The sequence below is a fragment of the Lepidochelys kempii genome, chromosome 4 (genome assembly GCF_965140265.1).
Source record: "Lepidochelys kempii isolate rLepKem1 chromosome 4, rLepKem1.hap2, whole genome shotgun sequence".
Lineage (NCBI taxonomy): Eukaryota > Metazoa > Chordata > Testudines > Cheloniidae > Lepidochelys > Lepidochelys kempii.
This window is the reverse complement of record NC_133259.1, coordinates 23,726,479-23,744,738: the sequence shown is the minus strand read 5'-3', so window position 1 is coordinate 23,744,738 and position 18,260 is coordinate 23,726,479. Positions and strand designations below refer to the sequence as shown.

Sequence of the window (18,260 nt, the reverse complement as noted above, 5' to 3'; positions counted from 1 at the left end):
AAAACAGGTGTACAATGGAATGTCACTTGATCCTGCTCCTACCTTTTCGTAGGTAATGCTGCCAGTAAGGCCATGAACTGTAATTATGTTAAAACTTGAACTCCAAAAGCTATCACAATCTTCCAAAACCACTGTAGCGTGAGAATGTTGGGTGAACTCAGTTTACTGATTACTGTACTGTCAGTTGATCTTGACATGAAATTATCCTTGTTCTTAAGAACTCCGTTGGCATTTGAAGATATGAAAGCTTGGCCTATGAAAAGCATCCGAATAATCTGAATTGATATACAACTGACTGTTGAAAGACAGATAAATAGTGGTCAAACTGAAATATCATATGGTACAATTACTCTGTGCTGTACTCATGTGCCATGTATGCATGACTAGCCAGCTTTTCCTCTAATTAAAATAAATCCCAGTAGCAGTAAGCTTAAAATGGCATGCAAACTGAACTGCAACTGCCATATTTTTATTCATGTCCAGAAGGCTGTTTAATCCAGCATCATAGGAACTAATCCTTCCACCAGAATATATGGGATTTATGTAAGAAATATTTAGCACTAAGGAAAAAGGAAGTTAGACATGCAAGTCCCCTGCACACATGTGGGAAAACAGAACCCATCACTTTCAGATGCATTATAATTCAATGGCTGCAAAGCACCATTTAAGTGTGGGGGTGGCATAGTTTCCCCCCTCCCCGCAACTCCACCTGACCCTTCTCTTCCCCTCTCAGGCACCCCCCTCCACCAGCAACCTGATCTCCCCAGGCCCATTAGCCATCCCCTCCAAATTTGAGGGAGTGATGTTGCGACCGCCACTCAGATCAGGCCTGGCAGCCCCTCTATTATGACAAATTTGAGTGACTGGTGTTGCAACCTGGCATGCTAGTTCACAGTACCAATCAAGTTGGACCTGGCCAAAAAGTGGTCAGGGCACAGGCTGCATGGCCCCACCAGTTCTGCAACCTATGCTGTAATTTATTAAGGAGGTATCTGCCACAGAAAATCTCTAGTAGGTGATGGTATAAGTACTGTTGATCGGGGCATTTTTTTGTTGTGTTGACTGCATCTTAACGGAGACCGTTTCACAGACCACACATTCTCCAGTTCAGTTACGTAGCTCATCTCCCATTTCATTTGTGATCAATCATCATCCGTGTGGTAATTACAGCAACTTGTTACATACAAATTATTGTTTGTCTTGCAGTAGTACCTAGGGGTCCTAATCATATGCCAAAGCCCCAGTGAGCTGCATATTCACATTACAAATAGTCCCTGTTCCAAGAACACTGCAAGCTACGTAATATTAGGAAAGCATTTAATGTATGTTTAAACCCATTTAATGAGATTTAGCAGCTGGAAACAAGGTGAAATAGCACCATGTGACCATCTGGTTCTCCAGATTAGAGCGTGAGAGCCACTGGTGTAGATAAAGCTACAATAATGTCTGCTAAACCAGCAATAATTTAAAAGGGAGCTGCAGTTTCTCAAGTGAGAGATTATAGTGCTACACCTTAAAGACAAAATAACCACAGCTGTGGAAGACGGGCATGCTTGGCTTTCTGCATGTAATTTACTATATACTGATCCATTCAGAAATTTCTATTGGCCAGGTAATGAGATAGTTAAATGATACATGGTTTTAGAGGCTAAGCTTTTCAATACACCCTTTTAATTGCACCCATAAGACTTGTGAGCACATACATTTTACATTTTTATAGTGCAGCATAAAATTTGAATTGGAATGAATGCATATCCCTGTTTGAATTAGAACGTGCACATATTTCATTCATTATTGCTATAAGAAAATTTTCAGATTACTCATTTTTAATGCCTTGATTATTTAATAAAATAATTATTTTCCCATGGGTTTATGAGCTTGAGCAGCCCAGGTAAATGACAGCTTTTTGGGGTGGAGGGAGGTGGAGAAGAGAGCTTATTTTTTAAAATTTGACCAAGAAAACACCACACACTAAGAAATTTTTTTTAAATCCAAGATCAGGACCGAGCTCTTAGGAAATTCACCCTTCTCCCCCCATCCCTCCCGCTTATGGAAGGAATACCAGGAAGGTTCACTCATTCACATCAGGTGGTCCTTTCTACATTTACTGTCCTTTTGGAGACAGACCCATCGGCTAATTGGCAAAAATCACTACCTATATATTCTAACCAATCATTACATCACTGAAGTGAATGGAATGTATTTAGCTTAATCTCAGTCACAGAATGTATCTGGGTGAAATTTCTTTCCATCCATATTATACAACTCAAAGCCACTGTAACAATCAAGTGCATGATGGTTAGCCCTAGATTATGACTGGACAGATTTCAAGATTGGACACTGGGGGAAAAAAAAACAAAACCACTATTACTATAGTCCTAGCAATAATTAAAATGTGACATTTCTTCTTATGTGTGGGAGTATCTTATGTTTCCTCCTCTTTTCATTTAATTGTTCTGGCTTACCAAGTACCATTCAAAACTGAAAAGGAGGACTTGTGGCACCTTAGAGACTAACCAATTTATCTGAGCACAAGCTTTCGTGAGCTACAGCTCACTTCATCGGATGCATCCGATGAAGTGAACTGTAGCTCACAAAAGCTTTTGCTCAGATAAATTGGTTAGTCTCTAAGGTGCCACAAGTCCTCCTGTTCTTTTTGCGAATACAGACTAACACGGCTGCTACTCTGAAACGATTCAAAACTGGTTATTCCTTATTTGATTTGCGTCTTATCCTGTATTTGCCTTTCGACTTGTTAATCTTCTGGGTCTGACTGAATGAACGTTTGATTTTGTCACAACTTGTTTATTTGGTTTAGGTTTTATTTTTGCCGAGTCCCAGCCAACATTCCCATTTTCAGTAAAACAGGTTCTAAAAGCGCCCATGACTATTGAGAGCAGATAATGGCTTCCACATTTGCTTCCTGTGTCACCAGGTCCAGGTTCACTTTTTTAAAATGAATCATGTGGATTTCACGCCTGAAAGTGGTAAAAAGCATTGAATCTTGTTTGACTGAAATGCAGCCCAAAAGCATTTGTGACGACATAATTAAAATAAAACAAAACCAGGTTATGTCGTAAGAAAGATTTTAGGATAAAATGATCATTAAAAGGAGTACAAACCTAATGACCTGGTTACACTGAGCACACATAGGAGTGCGCTTTCCTGCTGGAATATGCTCTGCTCTCTGCACCAAAGTGTCTTGCTCTGTTAGTTGAGGCGGAGTCACAGACTTATCGCTTGGTGCAGTCGCGCCAGACGGTGTCATATTGTTTGATATCCATCCACTTGCAGGAGCTAGGGAAAATAAGAGTAAAAAGTATTTTGAATAGTGTCTCTATACTATGTCAACCTCAATAAACAGGTATACAAGAACAGAGCTCAGTTCAATACCTGAATTTGTATGTTTAAAATACGCACAGTACATACATGATGCTGAAAAAAAATATATAAATAGCAACAGGGTAACATGACGAATCTAGTTTACTCTTTTTACCCAATCTGGCAGGTGACTAGCCACCAAAAGCACCAAACCAACATTACCTACCAGGCTAAAATTTCTGGGGAAACACAGAATGATTTTCAATTAAGTGGGAAAGGAGTGGACAAAATTGGACCTAATGGAGCAATCAGGTTACAGAATATGTGACATGTTAAGATCTCACTGTGCTTTGGACAGGTCAAGCTGAAGTCAAGCTTACAAATATATGAGCAGTGACAAAACAGCATGACATACATCTTACAACTCAAGAAAGATCTTGGAGTCATTGTGGATAGTTCTCTGACACTGTCCACTCAATGTGCAGTGGCAGCCAAAAAAGCAAAAAAGAATGTTGGGAATCATTAAGAAATGGATAGATAAGAAGACAGAAAATATCATATTACTTCTATATAAATCCAAGGTACGCCGACATCTTGAATACTGTGTGCAGATGTAGTTATCTCATCTCAAAAAAGATACATTGGAATTGGAAAAGGTTCAGAAAAGGGCAACAATAACTATTAGGGGCATGGAACAGCTTCCATACGAGGAGAGATTAATAAGACTGGAACTTTTCAGCTTGGAAAAGAGACGACTAAGGGGGGGGGTATGATAGAGGTCTGTAAAATCATGACTGGTGTGGAGAAAACAAATAAGGAAGTGTTGTTTACTCCTTCTCATAACACAAGAACTAGGGGTCACCAAATGAAATGAATAGGAAGCAGGTTTCTGAACTTTTAGGTGTACTAGGACCAGGTTTTAAGGCATTTCTGAAATCAGGGTGGTGTTTAAAAACATGAAAGCTGAGACTCTCACATCATAACTTGCTTCCAGAAGCTGAGCTTTACGAAAAAAATGCCAAGCATCACGGAGTCTCATGATAAAATTGTGAGAGTTAGAAACACTGAATTCATTGTCCCATGCCCCCTGACCCTTCCACAGATCTCTACTACCCACTCAGAAGGTGAAAAGGGAAGAGGGCTGCAATACCGTACCCCACCCTACCCCCTTCAGACCACACTAAGGGTGACCTTCTTCTCTACAAGCTGGACAGGGGAGGATGTGGAGACTGGGTGGACCTGTGGGTGTAAGGAAATACTTATTGTCGCCCATCCACCATGTGGAGTTTACACGGAAAAGATAATACAACCAAAAATATTATCTTTTCCATGGACCTCTTCCATCCTGGGCCCTCAGGCAGAGGAGATGCAGGTGGTGGAGACAACAGATCCCATGTGAGTGGTGGTCTATGAAAAAAAACTCTGAGTTTGGGAGTTACACACTATTCCTGAATTCATCTTGTAAAATTCAAGTCTCAGAAGTCCTCCCTCCATCACTGCCTGAGAAAAAGGAGAATCAATGGCAAATCTAGCTGCCTGGATGTAGATGGAGGTACAGACATGGGGCGGAGGCATTATTTGTAGGTTCAAGTCAGCCTCCAGTTTTTGTGCAAGTGTTCTCTGAGTAATTTTTAAAGAATTTAGTACTGAGGGATTTTGGTTTGGGATTTCTCATCAGAATTAGATTGAATTATTACAGAAATGTGCCAAACTACTCAGTAAACAGCTCTATCAATTAGTTTTCCAATGTCATCGATAATGTGCTTTTTGGGCAGAGTGCACCTTCAATAATGATCATTGCCAATGCTTTAATTGTTCACATTTTTTAACTGATGAAGTAACAAACCAGGAGAAATACCTTTCCTTCATCTAGGCGATACTAAACCTACAGTGGCTGAAATTTAAGAACAGCAAGTTCTTTAAAAAACAGTGACTTATTGTAGGATGGAAAATGAAAAGCTATATTAAGTACAGTAAGATAAGAAAAAATATACAGTGTTAAGAATAATCTAGAGCCACATTCATCGATCACCCAGTAACATTTGCTAACTGCTTTCTGTTGTAAGAAAGCTTTGAGAAAAAGAACCAAAGCAAAAGAGACGGCGCTCATAGGAAACGGGGAGAGGTTACACACACAACATAGCATGTCAGCAAAGGAAATACCACCCAGAGCCAGAGAATTATCATCATATAGTAATGACATCAACTGTAACTGCCTCTAGCACTGCTTCACCAGACCCATCCACAGATCTCGGCCTGTACAGAGCACTATTCAATACTCCTCTGCCCAACAACTCAAACATATCATAATCTACTGGGCCAGTGTTCTCTTCTGGGAGGTGCAGATGATTTCTAGTGTTGGATCAGACATTGTATCAAAGGAGGCTTGCAGGTTATATCAAGGATTGAGCTTAGCAATACTGCTTAATTTTGTTCAGTCTTATTACTTAATGAGATATACAGCACTTAGACCTTTTTTTTTTAAAATTTTTTAAACACAGTGGTTGCAAAGCTGGGGCCTGTGACTGAGCCACAAAAGAATTAATTTCCACTCAAAATAGAACTCATTCCTTTAGATGGCTGAGCACACTTGACTGGAGTGCTCAGCCCTTTGCGGGATCAAGGCCCTGATTAAGAACATATTTCTAATAAAATAATTTTATCAAATTTCAGAATTCTAGAATGAAATTTTATTAAATTTCAGAAGTCTTTTGGCACCATTTAAGTCAGTGGCAGACTACCTATGACTTCACTGGGGCTACTCACCCCCAAATCTACTTTAGCTTCTCAGGCTATGTGCAGACTTCAAGATGGGGGAGTACTTCCCAGCCAAAGAGACATACCTGTGCCAGCTCCGATTGAGCCTTTGCACTAAAAAAAGAGTGTAGCTGCGACGGCACAAGTGGCAGGAGGGATTAGCCAGCCCGACTATGTACCTAGCCTCTCAGACAGGATCGTATTCAAGGTGCTTAGCCCCTCCTGCTGTCACGGCTCCCCTTTACGTTTAGAATGTGAGCTCAATGAGAGCTAACGTAGCAGCATTTCCTCAAACCGGGAATTATGCCCTGAGCTCGAAGAGCAGACATAGCCTAAATGTGTGGATTCTAAATATTAACGGAACTCCTATTACTGTTGAAATTTACTACAAGGATCAGACCTCAAAAACTGTACTTAAATCTACTCTGGGGGCAGTTATTTAAGACCCAATGAAATGACTTTATAGTTACAAAAGATAAAAGTAGTAACAGAATATACATACATTTTAGGTCTGATTTATTTTGTTTTCTTAAGCGGTGTATGAATTATAAAATTCATTTTCTGTAGAATGCCATTACGGCCAAGAGAATTGAAAGATGCCAGAAACGTTTAATACTCCCACAAAACAAACAAACTTACTTTCCAAGTTCCTCAGCTGATCAGCTTTCCCCACTCACAAAGTTTCTCAAAGTGAATCCCAAAAATGTATTGAGAAATCTCACCAAGTGAAACTGCCACAACATGCCTGAATATTTGAAATGGCAGATTCAGATACTGTGTTTCTGTTCATTTTAATATTACAAAACATACAGGATTGTAAAGCTTTAAACAATCATTTTGAGAGCTGCTGTATTAACAAATCATTGTTATAACAACCAGCATCACATAAATCATAACAACCAGCATCACAGCAATGAGTCAAGCTCATGAACCAAAATATATTTGCAACTGTACACCTGAAGCAAATACAATGCGAGAGAGTAATATGCCCACATTTTAAAACTTCTTTAAAAAGTAGCCAACTACAATAAACATCAGTGCTCCATAAAATGGACAACAGCTTTGCATGAAGTATGCCAAGGAACGTGAGGTCAGGAATAAAGATTCATAAAGACAAAGGATTTCTCCCTTTCTGCCCAACTTTTAACCCTGGGCTACAGAGATTACATGGCTGCACCAAAGGAAGTGAACTCCAGCTTTAAAGCATCAAAGCATACTCATTCTCCTTGATCTGGGAAAGGCTGGAAAACAAATGCTGCAGTGATTTAGAGGAAAGGAGTGTGGGCGGGGGGGGAGGGGGCAGAAAATTAAGTACCATTCACACTCCATATGTATCACATATATTCATCCGAATATAAAAAAAGAATCACCAAAGCAGGAGAGCTACAAGAGAATAAAATGGAACAATCGCAAAGGGGGGAGGGAGTCGTGTGTAAAGGAAGTTCCTACTCTTCCTCTTTCAGATCTCCCTAAAACAAACTGTGACAAGAAACTTTGTTTAGAGCTGGCCAATTATTATTGCAATGAAACATTCCCTGATTATTATGGCCTGCTCTAACACTACACAGTTAGGTTGACATATGGCAGCTTACGTCGACCTAATTATGTCAGTGTACACACTACAGCCTTGTCCCGCTGACGTAAGTGCTGTACTATACTGACATAGTAACTCCACCTCCACGGGAGGCATAGCGATTACGTCAGCGTAGTTAGGGTGACGCAGCATCTGTGCAGACGTTGCATTACTTACACAGGCTGTGGGCTGTCTTGTCAATTTCACAACTCCATGCTGCAGCCGTGAAGTTGACCAGAAAGCTGAGCAGCTACAGCCTGGCTGCCCCCAGCATTCCACTCCCAGCTGAGCTGCTGCCCAGCAGCTTCCTGCTCTGGGTCTTGAGAAAGCCGGGCAGCTGCCCCTACTTCCTTCTCCCCGACTCCAAGACGGGGGCAGGGAGACTAGAGCCTGGGGTCGACTCAGGGATGTAGTATAGACATGCCCTTAGTTATAGGTCTTCGAAGTGACAAAGATGGTATTTCCCTTTTGGGATGGGCTTGCAAAGTAGACCATCTTGTCACATACACTGTTTTCTCCCTTTTTTGCTTTTCTCATATTGATAAGCTAATCATCGCAAACTAGCATCCTACGTGATCTTTTTTTCCACTGCAGTGCGTATCTTCACTCCTACTTGAAAGCAAAGGAGACTTAAGAGCTGAGTTAAAAAACAAAATTTTCTTCAAGAAAAAAAATTCAGAGAAAGGGGGATATCAAAGGCACAGAAGATACAGTCTTCCACTGCTCAGGATAATGAACAAGCAGTCCTCCACTTCTCTCTCTCTATTGCTGCGGCAAGCTAAGTATATTAAGGTGGTTACTCCTTTTTGGTTTAGAAGTCTGGTAGTTTGTTAGTTCTCTGTATGTGTACATCTATCTATCTTCTTACTATATGTTCCATTCTATGCCTCTGATGAAGTGGGCTGTAGCCCACGAAAGCTTATGCTCTAATAAATGTGTTAGTCTCTAAGGTGCCACAAGTCCTCCTGTTCTTTTTGCATATATGGATGCAATTCTGTCACGATTAGTTTGTGCAGTCTTAATGCCTTCTGATAATCCTGAAGAAAAATAATGGGAGTGTCTCTCCCCTCTCCTGCTGCCTAGAGAGTGCGCTGATCTACCCGGTGGACTAGCAGCATGGATATTTAGCACTCTAGAGCATTTAAGAGGTATAATAGCATCATAAAGTTATGATGAACCCTATAATATGCTAGTACAGTCACTCATGGAGGCGACAGTGATATTATAGAAAATTAAACAAGTAGTCATTTCTAATGGTAAGAGGGAGGTAACACAATACACTCTTTCTTAGAACTAAAAAGAGACTTATTCACACATGTCTGCGGGCCAAAAAGTACACCTGAAAGAGAAATTCTTTTTGGCACCAAGGCTTTGGTACTGCAATTTTGCTGGTTGTTAATCCAATAAAATGGCCTCATTACCCACTTTCTTTACTCCTTCCCCATTGGAAGACCAATACACCACACACATTTTCTGTCTAATTAACTCTAAGGTTTGATAAACCGACAAGAGCCAGGTTATTTGGAGATAAGGCTGACACTCTTTTGGATCCTTTCCATCCTCTGAGGTACGGTAAAAAGTATACAAGTTACTCTTTTTTTTTCATACAAGTATGTTACTGTTAATCTTTATGTATAACACCTATTAGAACAAGATCAGAATGGATGACAGTCAACAATTGTCAAAAAATTATATCTTTAAAAAAAATCACACTTCTTAATTCTTCATCATCTGAACATTCAGTGTTCCTTGAAAGTGGCTACCTCTGCAAACTGTATCTCCAAAACACTTTATCATGAGCAAGTCACTGCTCTATTGTAGTTTATCTCAGGTTATTAATGCCTGCTGAGCCTACAAATAAGTGCAGATAACAAGGTGGAAAAAAGCTTTTGAGAAACATGAAAGAAAAATATTTTGATTAATGATGCTTTCCATCCCTCTCCTCATACTTTACCTTCTAACTTGCAGGTACCAGCTAGTGAGAAGACAAAGAGACATACTAAAAACGAATCTCTTTGAAGATTGTTTTCTTCACAAATCAAATTCCAGCACAGCTTCTGATATACTACTAATGTGTATTTGAGATGCCTGTTAAATACCAATGCCAATTCAAACACACTTGCTAACTTTGTTTTCATTGTGTATTTAAGAAAAACCTTTTGCTCTTTAATTTTTTTTATAACTTCATGAACCAACACAATGTTCCCTTTTCTTTAGTCTCAATGCACAGTAATTATAAAGCCCGCTCTTGTGGTGATTGAGCTAAACTTTAAATTATTTCTGGTCAAAAACATGATCTCTGATGTGAAAAATCTCTCAACATTCTTGGGAAAATTCTAGTGGTCATTTCTGAGTTATTCAAATTAGAAAGAAGTAAAGGAACATTATCAGTTCTGGTAACATCTCCTGTCTGATACTGATCCTATGTAACACAGCATCTTTCATATACAGACATAAAAAATAACTTGAATGGAAGTTTAATACTAAAAAACCCACAACACTGAACAATTTTAAAGACAGCTGGGAATTCGAAGTTCAGACTGGTGCTCAGTTCAATTTATGCCCATAGGAGGGGACAGGAAAAGACAACATAACATCAGTCTGAATTAGAAGGCCCAATTCTGCTTTATTTGAAATTAATGGCAAAATGCCTTTTCGACTTCAACAGGAGTAGATCAGGCCCTAAATGAAATTGCGGTCATGATACAAATTGAGAAATTAAAATGTAATCCCTCAGAGAATGGTGTTTACATAAACAAGTCTTGGATGCTGTAATACAAACTGTCAGCATTCTCCCCAGCGATACTCTGCATGGACACAGGGGTCCACTTCAGTAGATCTCCTTGCAGGATCAGGGCCTAAGAATATTTTACAAAGAATTCCAAAGTAGGGTTTAAAAATTCCTGTCACTTTCAGTGCCTACTGTTCTCTCTCTCTCTCGGTGAGGCTAATATCTTTATATTATGTGCCAGCAGCAGTCCTATTTGATGATGTAAACTAGAACAGAAAGAATTGCTTTCCTCATTAGAAATCAAGGCAAAGCAGAAATTTAAAGCTATTGGTAGGCAGATGATATATTTAAAACAATAGACAAAATACCTTTGGTTAATTTGACTCTCTAATCTCAAATGATAACCAAAAATCCATTAAAACTACAGAGTTTACTTCTGAAACTAACTTCCAATGCTTCGTAACAAGAAGTGTAACCCACTGGCAAGTGTTTGTGTTACAAAGAAAAATTGTTACATCTTCCCACCTACAAAGCTGTGGAACTCAAAGCTCAAGATGTGCACCCCATACTTTTAACTTTAGAAGTCCCTGGTTCAATGGAGCAAAAGGGCGGCCATCACAAAAGCAACATCTTCCAGTTATACTTTTGCCTCCTGTTTTAAAGTCTATTTAACATTGTTTTGTCACGTTTTTTTGTAATTAGATAGCTTTTAGAGTAGCTTTTTTTTCACCTTCTTAAATTACACTCAAGTACTACTAGAGCTAGGCCCAAGCTAGCACATTCAATACAAGCACATCCTGCAACTTGATCTGGAACTCATCACCCATTTGTGCCCTATCTGTAGTTTATACAATGTATTTTATGAGTTTTATTCTGTTCACCGGCTGTCAGACATATATATCTGTCACAGTTTATACCCTCATTTCCCCCACTGAAGCAAATCAGACTGCAATGCTTTAAAGAGGAAAAAAAGAAGGCAACTGAACTATTAGACTACCAAAAATATGTAAGAAGTTAAACACAAAGTTTCAACAAACAAAACAGAAAGCAGCGTTTTAACCCTAACAGTGTAGGTTAAAGGAGAAATGCACAAGTTCAACTCAATCAAAAGATGACTGAAATTTGTCAAAGAGAGCACGACAGGGCACTCAAGTATCTTGGGAGGTTGCTGAGGTTTTGGAGGTGCACATCTTCGCTCCCAAACCTGTCAAATGACCTCTGAGTGTAGAGGGGAAATGAAACAACCCAGACAAACCCCGGAAGCCTCTCAAGGGACTTGACTGTCCTTTCACAGGGAGTCTTAATGGCTCCCCTTAATTTTCATAAAATGGAGCAGACTGCAGCCACTCTAGAACATGGAGGAATGATAAGCCCCAGGACGTAATACTCCATCTTGATCTGAATATCTTGGAAGTGCTGCATGCAAGGATCTAGCGTCTCTGAAGGCTAGGAGGGAACCTGCGAGCCACATTTCAGATTTCTACAGGCTTCACTTTGCCCTCATTGCCATGAATTAATGATACTCCTTCTAAACTATAACCGAGAGGCCGTTTTTCATTGTTGTAGCTAGCTTTTCTAAAATGAACAACACTGTGCACTATATTATTAAGTTTGGCCTTAAGTATTTACTTTCACAAAACTCTTTGGTACGGTTAGTTTAATATTTAACTAGGTTTGAAGCAAGGTAAAGAACTGCCTTTTTCTTTCTGAAAATCCCAGTGTGACTTTGCCCTGGTTATATTAACAATAGTATGTTCCAATGCTGAACACATGGATGAATACAAACACTAGTGAAAGATTTCTAAGACAAAGGGGAAAAGGCGGATATGTAGCAGTGCCAAAGTCACTTTGACAGAGGTTCTCTGGTGCATAGCAACAATACAACTGTCTGAACTGTTTAACGCTCACTTAAACATAACATCAGACTTCATGTAATATCTATAAATAACAGTGCTACTTTAATTGGTGGGAGCGCCCGAATTTCATTTGAAAGTGCTGTAATCCAATGATTTATATAATGCTATCAGACTACAGTATGATGAATGGAGAATATAAAGGTTCATATGCACAATTATCTGACTCTTGTTAATATATGATGCAGTACAAATTCTTCCAGGCCCTTTCCCTCCAAATCAAACAGATGGCCAGATGAAGCAAAGGGTCTGAAAAAAATCTGCTGTCAACTAGTTATGTTAAACTTATGCAATACCCTACCCTGTAGGAGACCTGCGTGAAACTGCACAAGCTAAATGGACAGAATTTCAAGATAAGCAGCACAGAAAAAAGCATTCAGTGGTCCCCCTTTGGTTCTTACAGAATTTGTGGACAATAATCAAAGCTAAAAAAAAACCCTACTGATGAAAGGCAGAACAGGAAGGATTAAACCATTATCATTTCTTTAAATGACCGAGTATGCTGGTATGTGCACCATGAAAAATCAGAACAGGTGCAACCAAGACCTAATTTCAGGAACCTCTGCAACTTCAGGGGGTTAGTTTCCTGTGTTAGCAACTAGCCTTTCAGCTATAAGAACTCAGATTAAACTGGCTGGAAAGTATCTTAATTAAAATGAGTCTGGTGGTTTTGGCTTGGTTCAGCTTGTCTCCTTGTGATTTGTTACATCTCATACCATCACAAATTTGGCACAACTGGCATCGTTTACTGAAAAGGGTCCTGGAATGCAAGAGAGCATGGCGTGCACCAGACACCCCTGCACAACAGAGTACAGTTCTGTTTGGCTGGAGCGCCACATATTGAAACCCACAACATACTTTTCTGTAGAGGGTATTTTTTTGTCCTCATCTTCCCCACTTTCACTCATACCATTTTTTACCTTAAGAATGAAAGAAGAGTGAATATAACCTTATGAAAAAGTTAACATCCTATATTCAAGCAACTGAAACACACCCTGTATATCCTTTACATTACACTGATGTTTAAAACAGAGCAATTATAAGGCGAATATTTAGTAAATGGATCATGCTTTACATTTTTGAAGCATGCTATACAAACACTGAGCATGATTCTCCATTGTTCTGTACCTTCTACAGTCATGTACATCTTGCACATGCGAGTCCTACATGTTACTCTTTTGATCTAGTGTAAGCAACTACACAGGGTGTCAGGCAAAGCAGAACCGGGCCTATTAACTAATATCTCTGTGATATTATTCAAGTCTTATAAAAGCAGAGGAATGTAGACTTCATCTTCAAAGCTCACCCGTGGAAAAATTATGTTCCCAACTTGTATGTGCAATTACAACGCTGCAAGAGCAAATCATGTATTTGTGTCTTTTCTAATAGCCAGAGAGATGCACCACTGTAACTGCATGAAAGTTAAGTGAAATGGTGTGCAGGTTTTGCAATACCAAGTCATAAATAATTTGTCGAAAGTCATACAAGATCAGTAGCAGAGATGGGCTTCAGTTCAGGAAGTCCTATAGTCAAGTCCATTATACCATGCATCTCCAACAAGTTTTGGGTCTAACTGTGAATCGTTCCTGTGATCTCATTCCCTTTTTAACCACAAATATTTAGATTTCTAAATACATTCTGCTTCTTACCATGTTCTCAAAAGTTACAGTTTCACACTGCAAGTAAATAGTTTAATTTGAATGGCTGACATTTACAAATTACTTTACTGTGGTTTCACAATGGGTTTTGCTTGGCTACGTCTGAGTTCACATTAGTTAACTTTTAAAAGAATAAAATTCTTGTGGCTTGCTGTCATATGACAGCGTAATAATTTAGATCAACTGAAAAATTACTAAAAAACAAATCTATAAACCAGACTGGAAGTTCTGGTGTTTTCACCCATCAGTCATATTATTCTTGATAGATAACTGGTGAGACAAGGGTTTTTATGTTTTCACTAAAAAAAGGTGTGCATGATGCAATGGCTGACTTTGATTAACTTTCATTTCAGTGAAAAGGGCAGGACCTTTTTAGATTCAAAATCTCATTTTTACCAGATGTCAGTGTACCAACATATAAGGTTCCTCTTCACCAATCTGTAAAGCTACACCTGTTTCTTTTCCCAATTCAGACCAGAGTTCTCACTGCACACAGATAGTCAGTCGCTCCCTTTTAATTAACTGTGCCTTTAACCATACTTTAAAATTCCCCATTCTGTAAAGAAAGTGAATAGAGATGAGCTGAACTGATTTGCTTGAAAACAAAGGTGACGTTAATAGTAAGGTTAGGCTGAACCTCCCAGCTTAAAGCCTTTCTAAGAACGATGGGCTATCCAGTTCTCTATCAGGTCTGAAAGGGGGGAAAAAGCAAAACAAGAAAAGAATAAAAAACGGAAAAGAAGGAGAGAGAGAATAGGTCATAGTCACTCTCTGTATTGATCTCTAGAGAAAAACCTTTCTGAAAGGATAAGCATTTTGTTGTAATGTAATAGCTCTTGATGGGCTGTTGGTAGCAGTAATTAAACTCAGGATCTCTGAACCCAATCTTGTGCTGTCTGAGCTAATGGCAAAACTCCCACTGACTTCAATATGGTTGAAATTTCAACCAGGCTCCTCAGTAAGAAGGCTGTAGTAGACTCAAACCTCGACCCATGATATAACTGTCAGTAGGTGGGGACAGTGAACTTTTGTCTTGGTTACATTGTCATCATGGAGCAGGTCCTCAAAGAATCAATCCTGAAGCACTTGCATGAGAGGAAAGTGATCAGGAACAGCCAGCATGGATTCACCAAGGGAAGGTCATGCCTGACTAATCTAATCGCCTTTTATGATGAGATTACTGGTTCTGTGGATGAAGGGAAAGCAGTGGATGTATTGTTTCTTGACTTTAGCAAAGCTTTTGACACGGTCTCCCACAGTATTCTTGTCAGCAAGTTAAGGAAGTATGGGCTGGATGAATGCACTATAAGGTGGGTAGAAAGCTGGCTAGATTGTCGGGCTCAACGGGTAGTGATCAATGGCTCCATGTCTAGTTGGCAGCCGGTATCAAGTGGAGTGCCCCAAGGGTCGGTCCTGGGGCCGGTTTTGTTCAATATCTTCATAAATGATCTGGAGGATGGTGTGGATTGCACTCTCAGCAAATTTGCGGATGATACTATACTGGGAGGAGTGGTAGGATACAGAAGGACCTAGACAAATTGGAGGATTGGGCCAAAAGAAATCTGATGAGGTTCAATAAGGATAAGTGCAGGGTCCTGCACTTAGGACGGAAGAACCCAATGCACAGCCACAGACTAGGGACCGAATGGCTAGGCAGCAGTTCTGCGGAAAAGGACCTGGGGTGACAGTGGACGAGAAGCTGGATGAGAGTCAGCAGTGTGTCCTTGTTGCCAAGAAGGCCAATGGCATTTTGGGATGTATAAGTAGGGGCATAGCGAGCAGATCGAGGGACGTGATCGTTCCCCTCTATTCGACATTGGTGAGGCCTCATCTGGAGTACTGTGTCCAGTTTTGGGCCCCACACTTCAAGAAGGATGTGGATAAATTGGAGAGAGTCCAGCGAAGGGCAACAAAAATGATTAGGGGTCTAGAACACATGAGTTATGAGGAGAGGCTGAGGGAGCTGGGATTGTTTAGTCTGCAGAAGAGAAGAATGAGGGGGGATTTGATAGCTGCTTTCAACTACCTGAAAGGGGGTTCCAAAGAGGATGGCTCTAGACTGTTCTCAATGGTAGCAGATGACAGAACGAGGAGTAACGGTCTCAAGTTGCAGTGGGGGAGGTTTAGATTGGATATTAGGAAAAAATTTTTCACTAAGAGGCTGGTGAAACACTGGAATGCGTTACCTAGGGAGGTGGTAGAATCTCCTTCCTTAGAGGTTTTTAAGGTCAGGCTTGACAAAGCCCTGGCTGGGATGATTTAACTGGGAATTGGTCCTGCTTCGAGCAGGGGGTTGGACTAGATGACCTTCTGGGGTCCCTTCCAACCCTGATATTCTATGATTCTATGATCATATGTAGGATAGGCTATCCCATCATGGTTCGTGCCAGGTTTAAATTTTCTCACACATTGGAGGTTCTGCCTACGGGTGCCAAGGGAACAAGCAAGAACAAAGAACAGCTATCAAAGTGGAGAGTTACAGAAAGATGACGCTACAGAGAATAAATGGTAAATTTATGCCTCACAAACATATGAGGACAACTGCAGGGAAATAACAGAATTTTTCAGACAAAGACCTCCGGGGAACAATTCGTCTATGTTTAAAGCCAGCTTCCAAAATGCTCTCTCCATCAAACAGAGCATGTGCTTAACACATGTTGCTGGCTCAGGATTAGGCAACTGACAGTTGTAGCTATTGAAGAATATGCTGACATTCCAATCTTGCTTCTGCTGGAAAGGGATTGTGTATCTTAGTGGGATCAGGTTGAGAAATAAGATGAAAAGAAGATATAGTATAAAAACAAAGTTAATATACTCTGGTAGCAGTTCACTTAGTATTACTCACTTAAAAATTAGCTTGTCTTCTGAACCTTACATCACAAACCCTCCATATCCAATCCTATTGCTCAGCTACAAGGTCTAGGAGGCAAGAGAGCTGCTGACTAAAATGCAATACTCTTTCCCAGATAGAAAATTGATTTTTAGGAGCTGCACCTGTACCACTTCACTTCAGACCCCCCCCCACCCCCCCAAACGAAGCAGGAACCTCAGGAAATCTACTGGAAATCCTCTGGATGGCACTTTTCCTCCTAAGTCAGCACTGTGTGATGTCCTCGCCCCCCAACTTCAGTGTAGGTAGCAGGGTGATCTTTCATTAAAATATATATAACTGAAATCATCGCCATTTCTGACTATTAAAGGTCCCACTAGATGGTCTACAAAACACGTTTGTGCTCTGGCCAAATTCCAATTCGGGTAACTGAGGTTTCTGAATAATTCTATCTTAAAATGCCCCAGCAATGTCAATTTGATATGGCATTATTCTTCACTTCCTCTCAAGTTGCTGTGGCCCGTTACTGTGTGCTGTCCAACAGCTGCTGCATTTCACCTAAGAAGAGACTGCATGTCAACGGTGAACAAAAGCAATTCCTTTGTATGTGCTGAGTGCATAAAGTGGTGGTGTGGTGAAGTGCTTTGGGGCTCTTTGGGAATGAATGACGCTACATAATATTTAGCTACTGATTAGTAAAATGACACTGGAATGTAGTCATAATTCTGTCAAGAGTAATTTGTTTGCAAGAAGATTCAAATCTTGGCAAGAATTTCTCCCCTTGGCCATTGAACAGAAAATGACAAGTTCATCAGCTAGACTTGATATTAAATCATGTTTAACAACATAGTAGTAGTTACATTTTCCACTCCTGGTGTGCATGTACCCCATACACATGAGACATGGAGGTTACTTACTGTAACTGGAAGTTCTTCAAGGTGTTTGGTTCCTATTTATATTCTACATGTGGGTATGCAGGAGCACTATGCACCTCAGTCGAGATTTTTAACAAGCAGTGTCCATTGGCCCACACATGCACAGTTGATCTCTGCTCCCAAGTGAGGGGCCAAGAGGCAGCATGGGTCGATGCCCCCTCAGCTCCTCTTCTTCCCGCGAGCCCAATCAGATCTGAAGCAGAGGGGACAGAGGACAAGTAGTGGAAAACAGAGCGGAACCGCACATCTCAAAGAACTTCTAGTTCCAATAAGTAACCTCTGCTTCTTCTTCGATTGCGGGTCCCTATCTGTATTTCACATGGTGATTGGCAAGCAGTGCTCAGACTCAAGGTGGATGCAAGGAAGCTGACAGCAAAGATGCATGTAGTATCGTAGATCTCACTGCTGCATCTGCAGCAAAGGCCTGGACTAGTGCATATCGTGTAGCAAACATGCATATGGAGCTCAGGAGCTGCATATGTGCTGCATAGGGACCTCTTGCAGGGATGCTACCATGGTGGCCTGTGCTCTTGTGGAGTGGG

The 18,260-nt window shown here is 40.4% G+C and overlaps 1 protein-coding gene across 6 annotated transcripts in view; it reads right to left on the bottom strand.

Annotated features, from left to right (window-relative positions):
* The window catches only part of PDLIM5 (PDZ and LIM domain 5), a 183,881-nt gene that overhangs the window by 12,177 nt on the left and 153,444 nt on the right, over nt 1-18,260 (bottom strand). For all 6 annotated transcript variants that reach the window (XM_073340718.1, XM_073340717.1, XM_073340723.1 and 3 more), the window contains one exon: nt 3,123-3,297. In XM_073340718.1, coding sequence (XP_073196819.1) covers nt 3,123-3,297 — 175 coding nt within the window. The remainder of the gene's footprint in view (nt 1-3,122; nt 3,298-18,260) is intronic.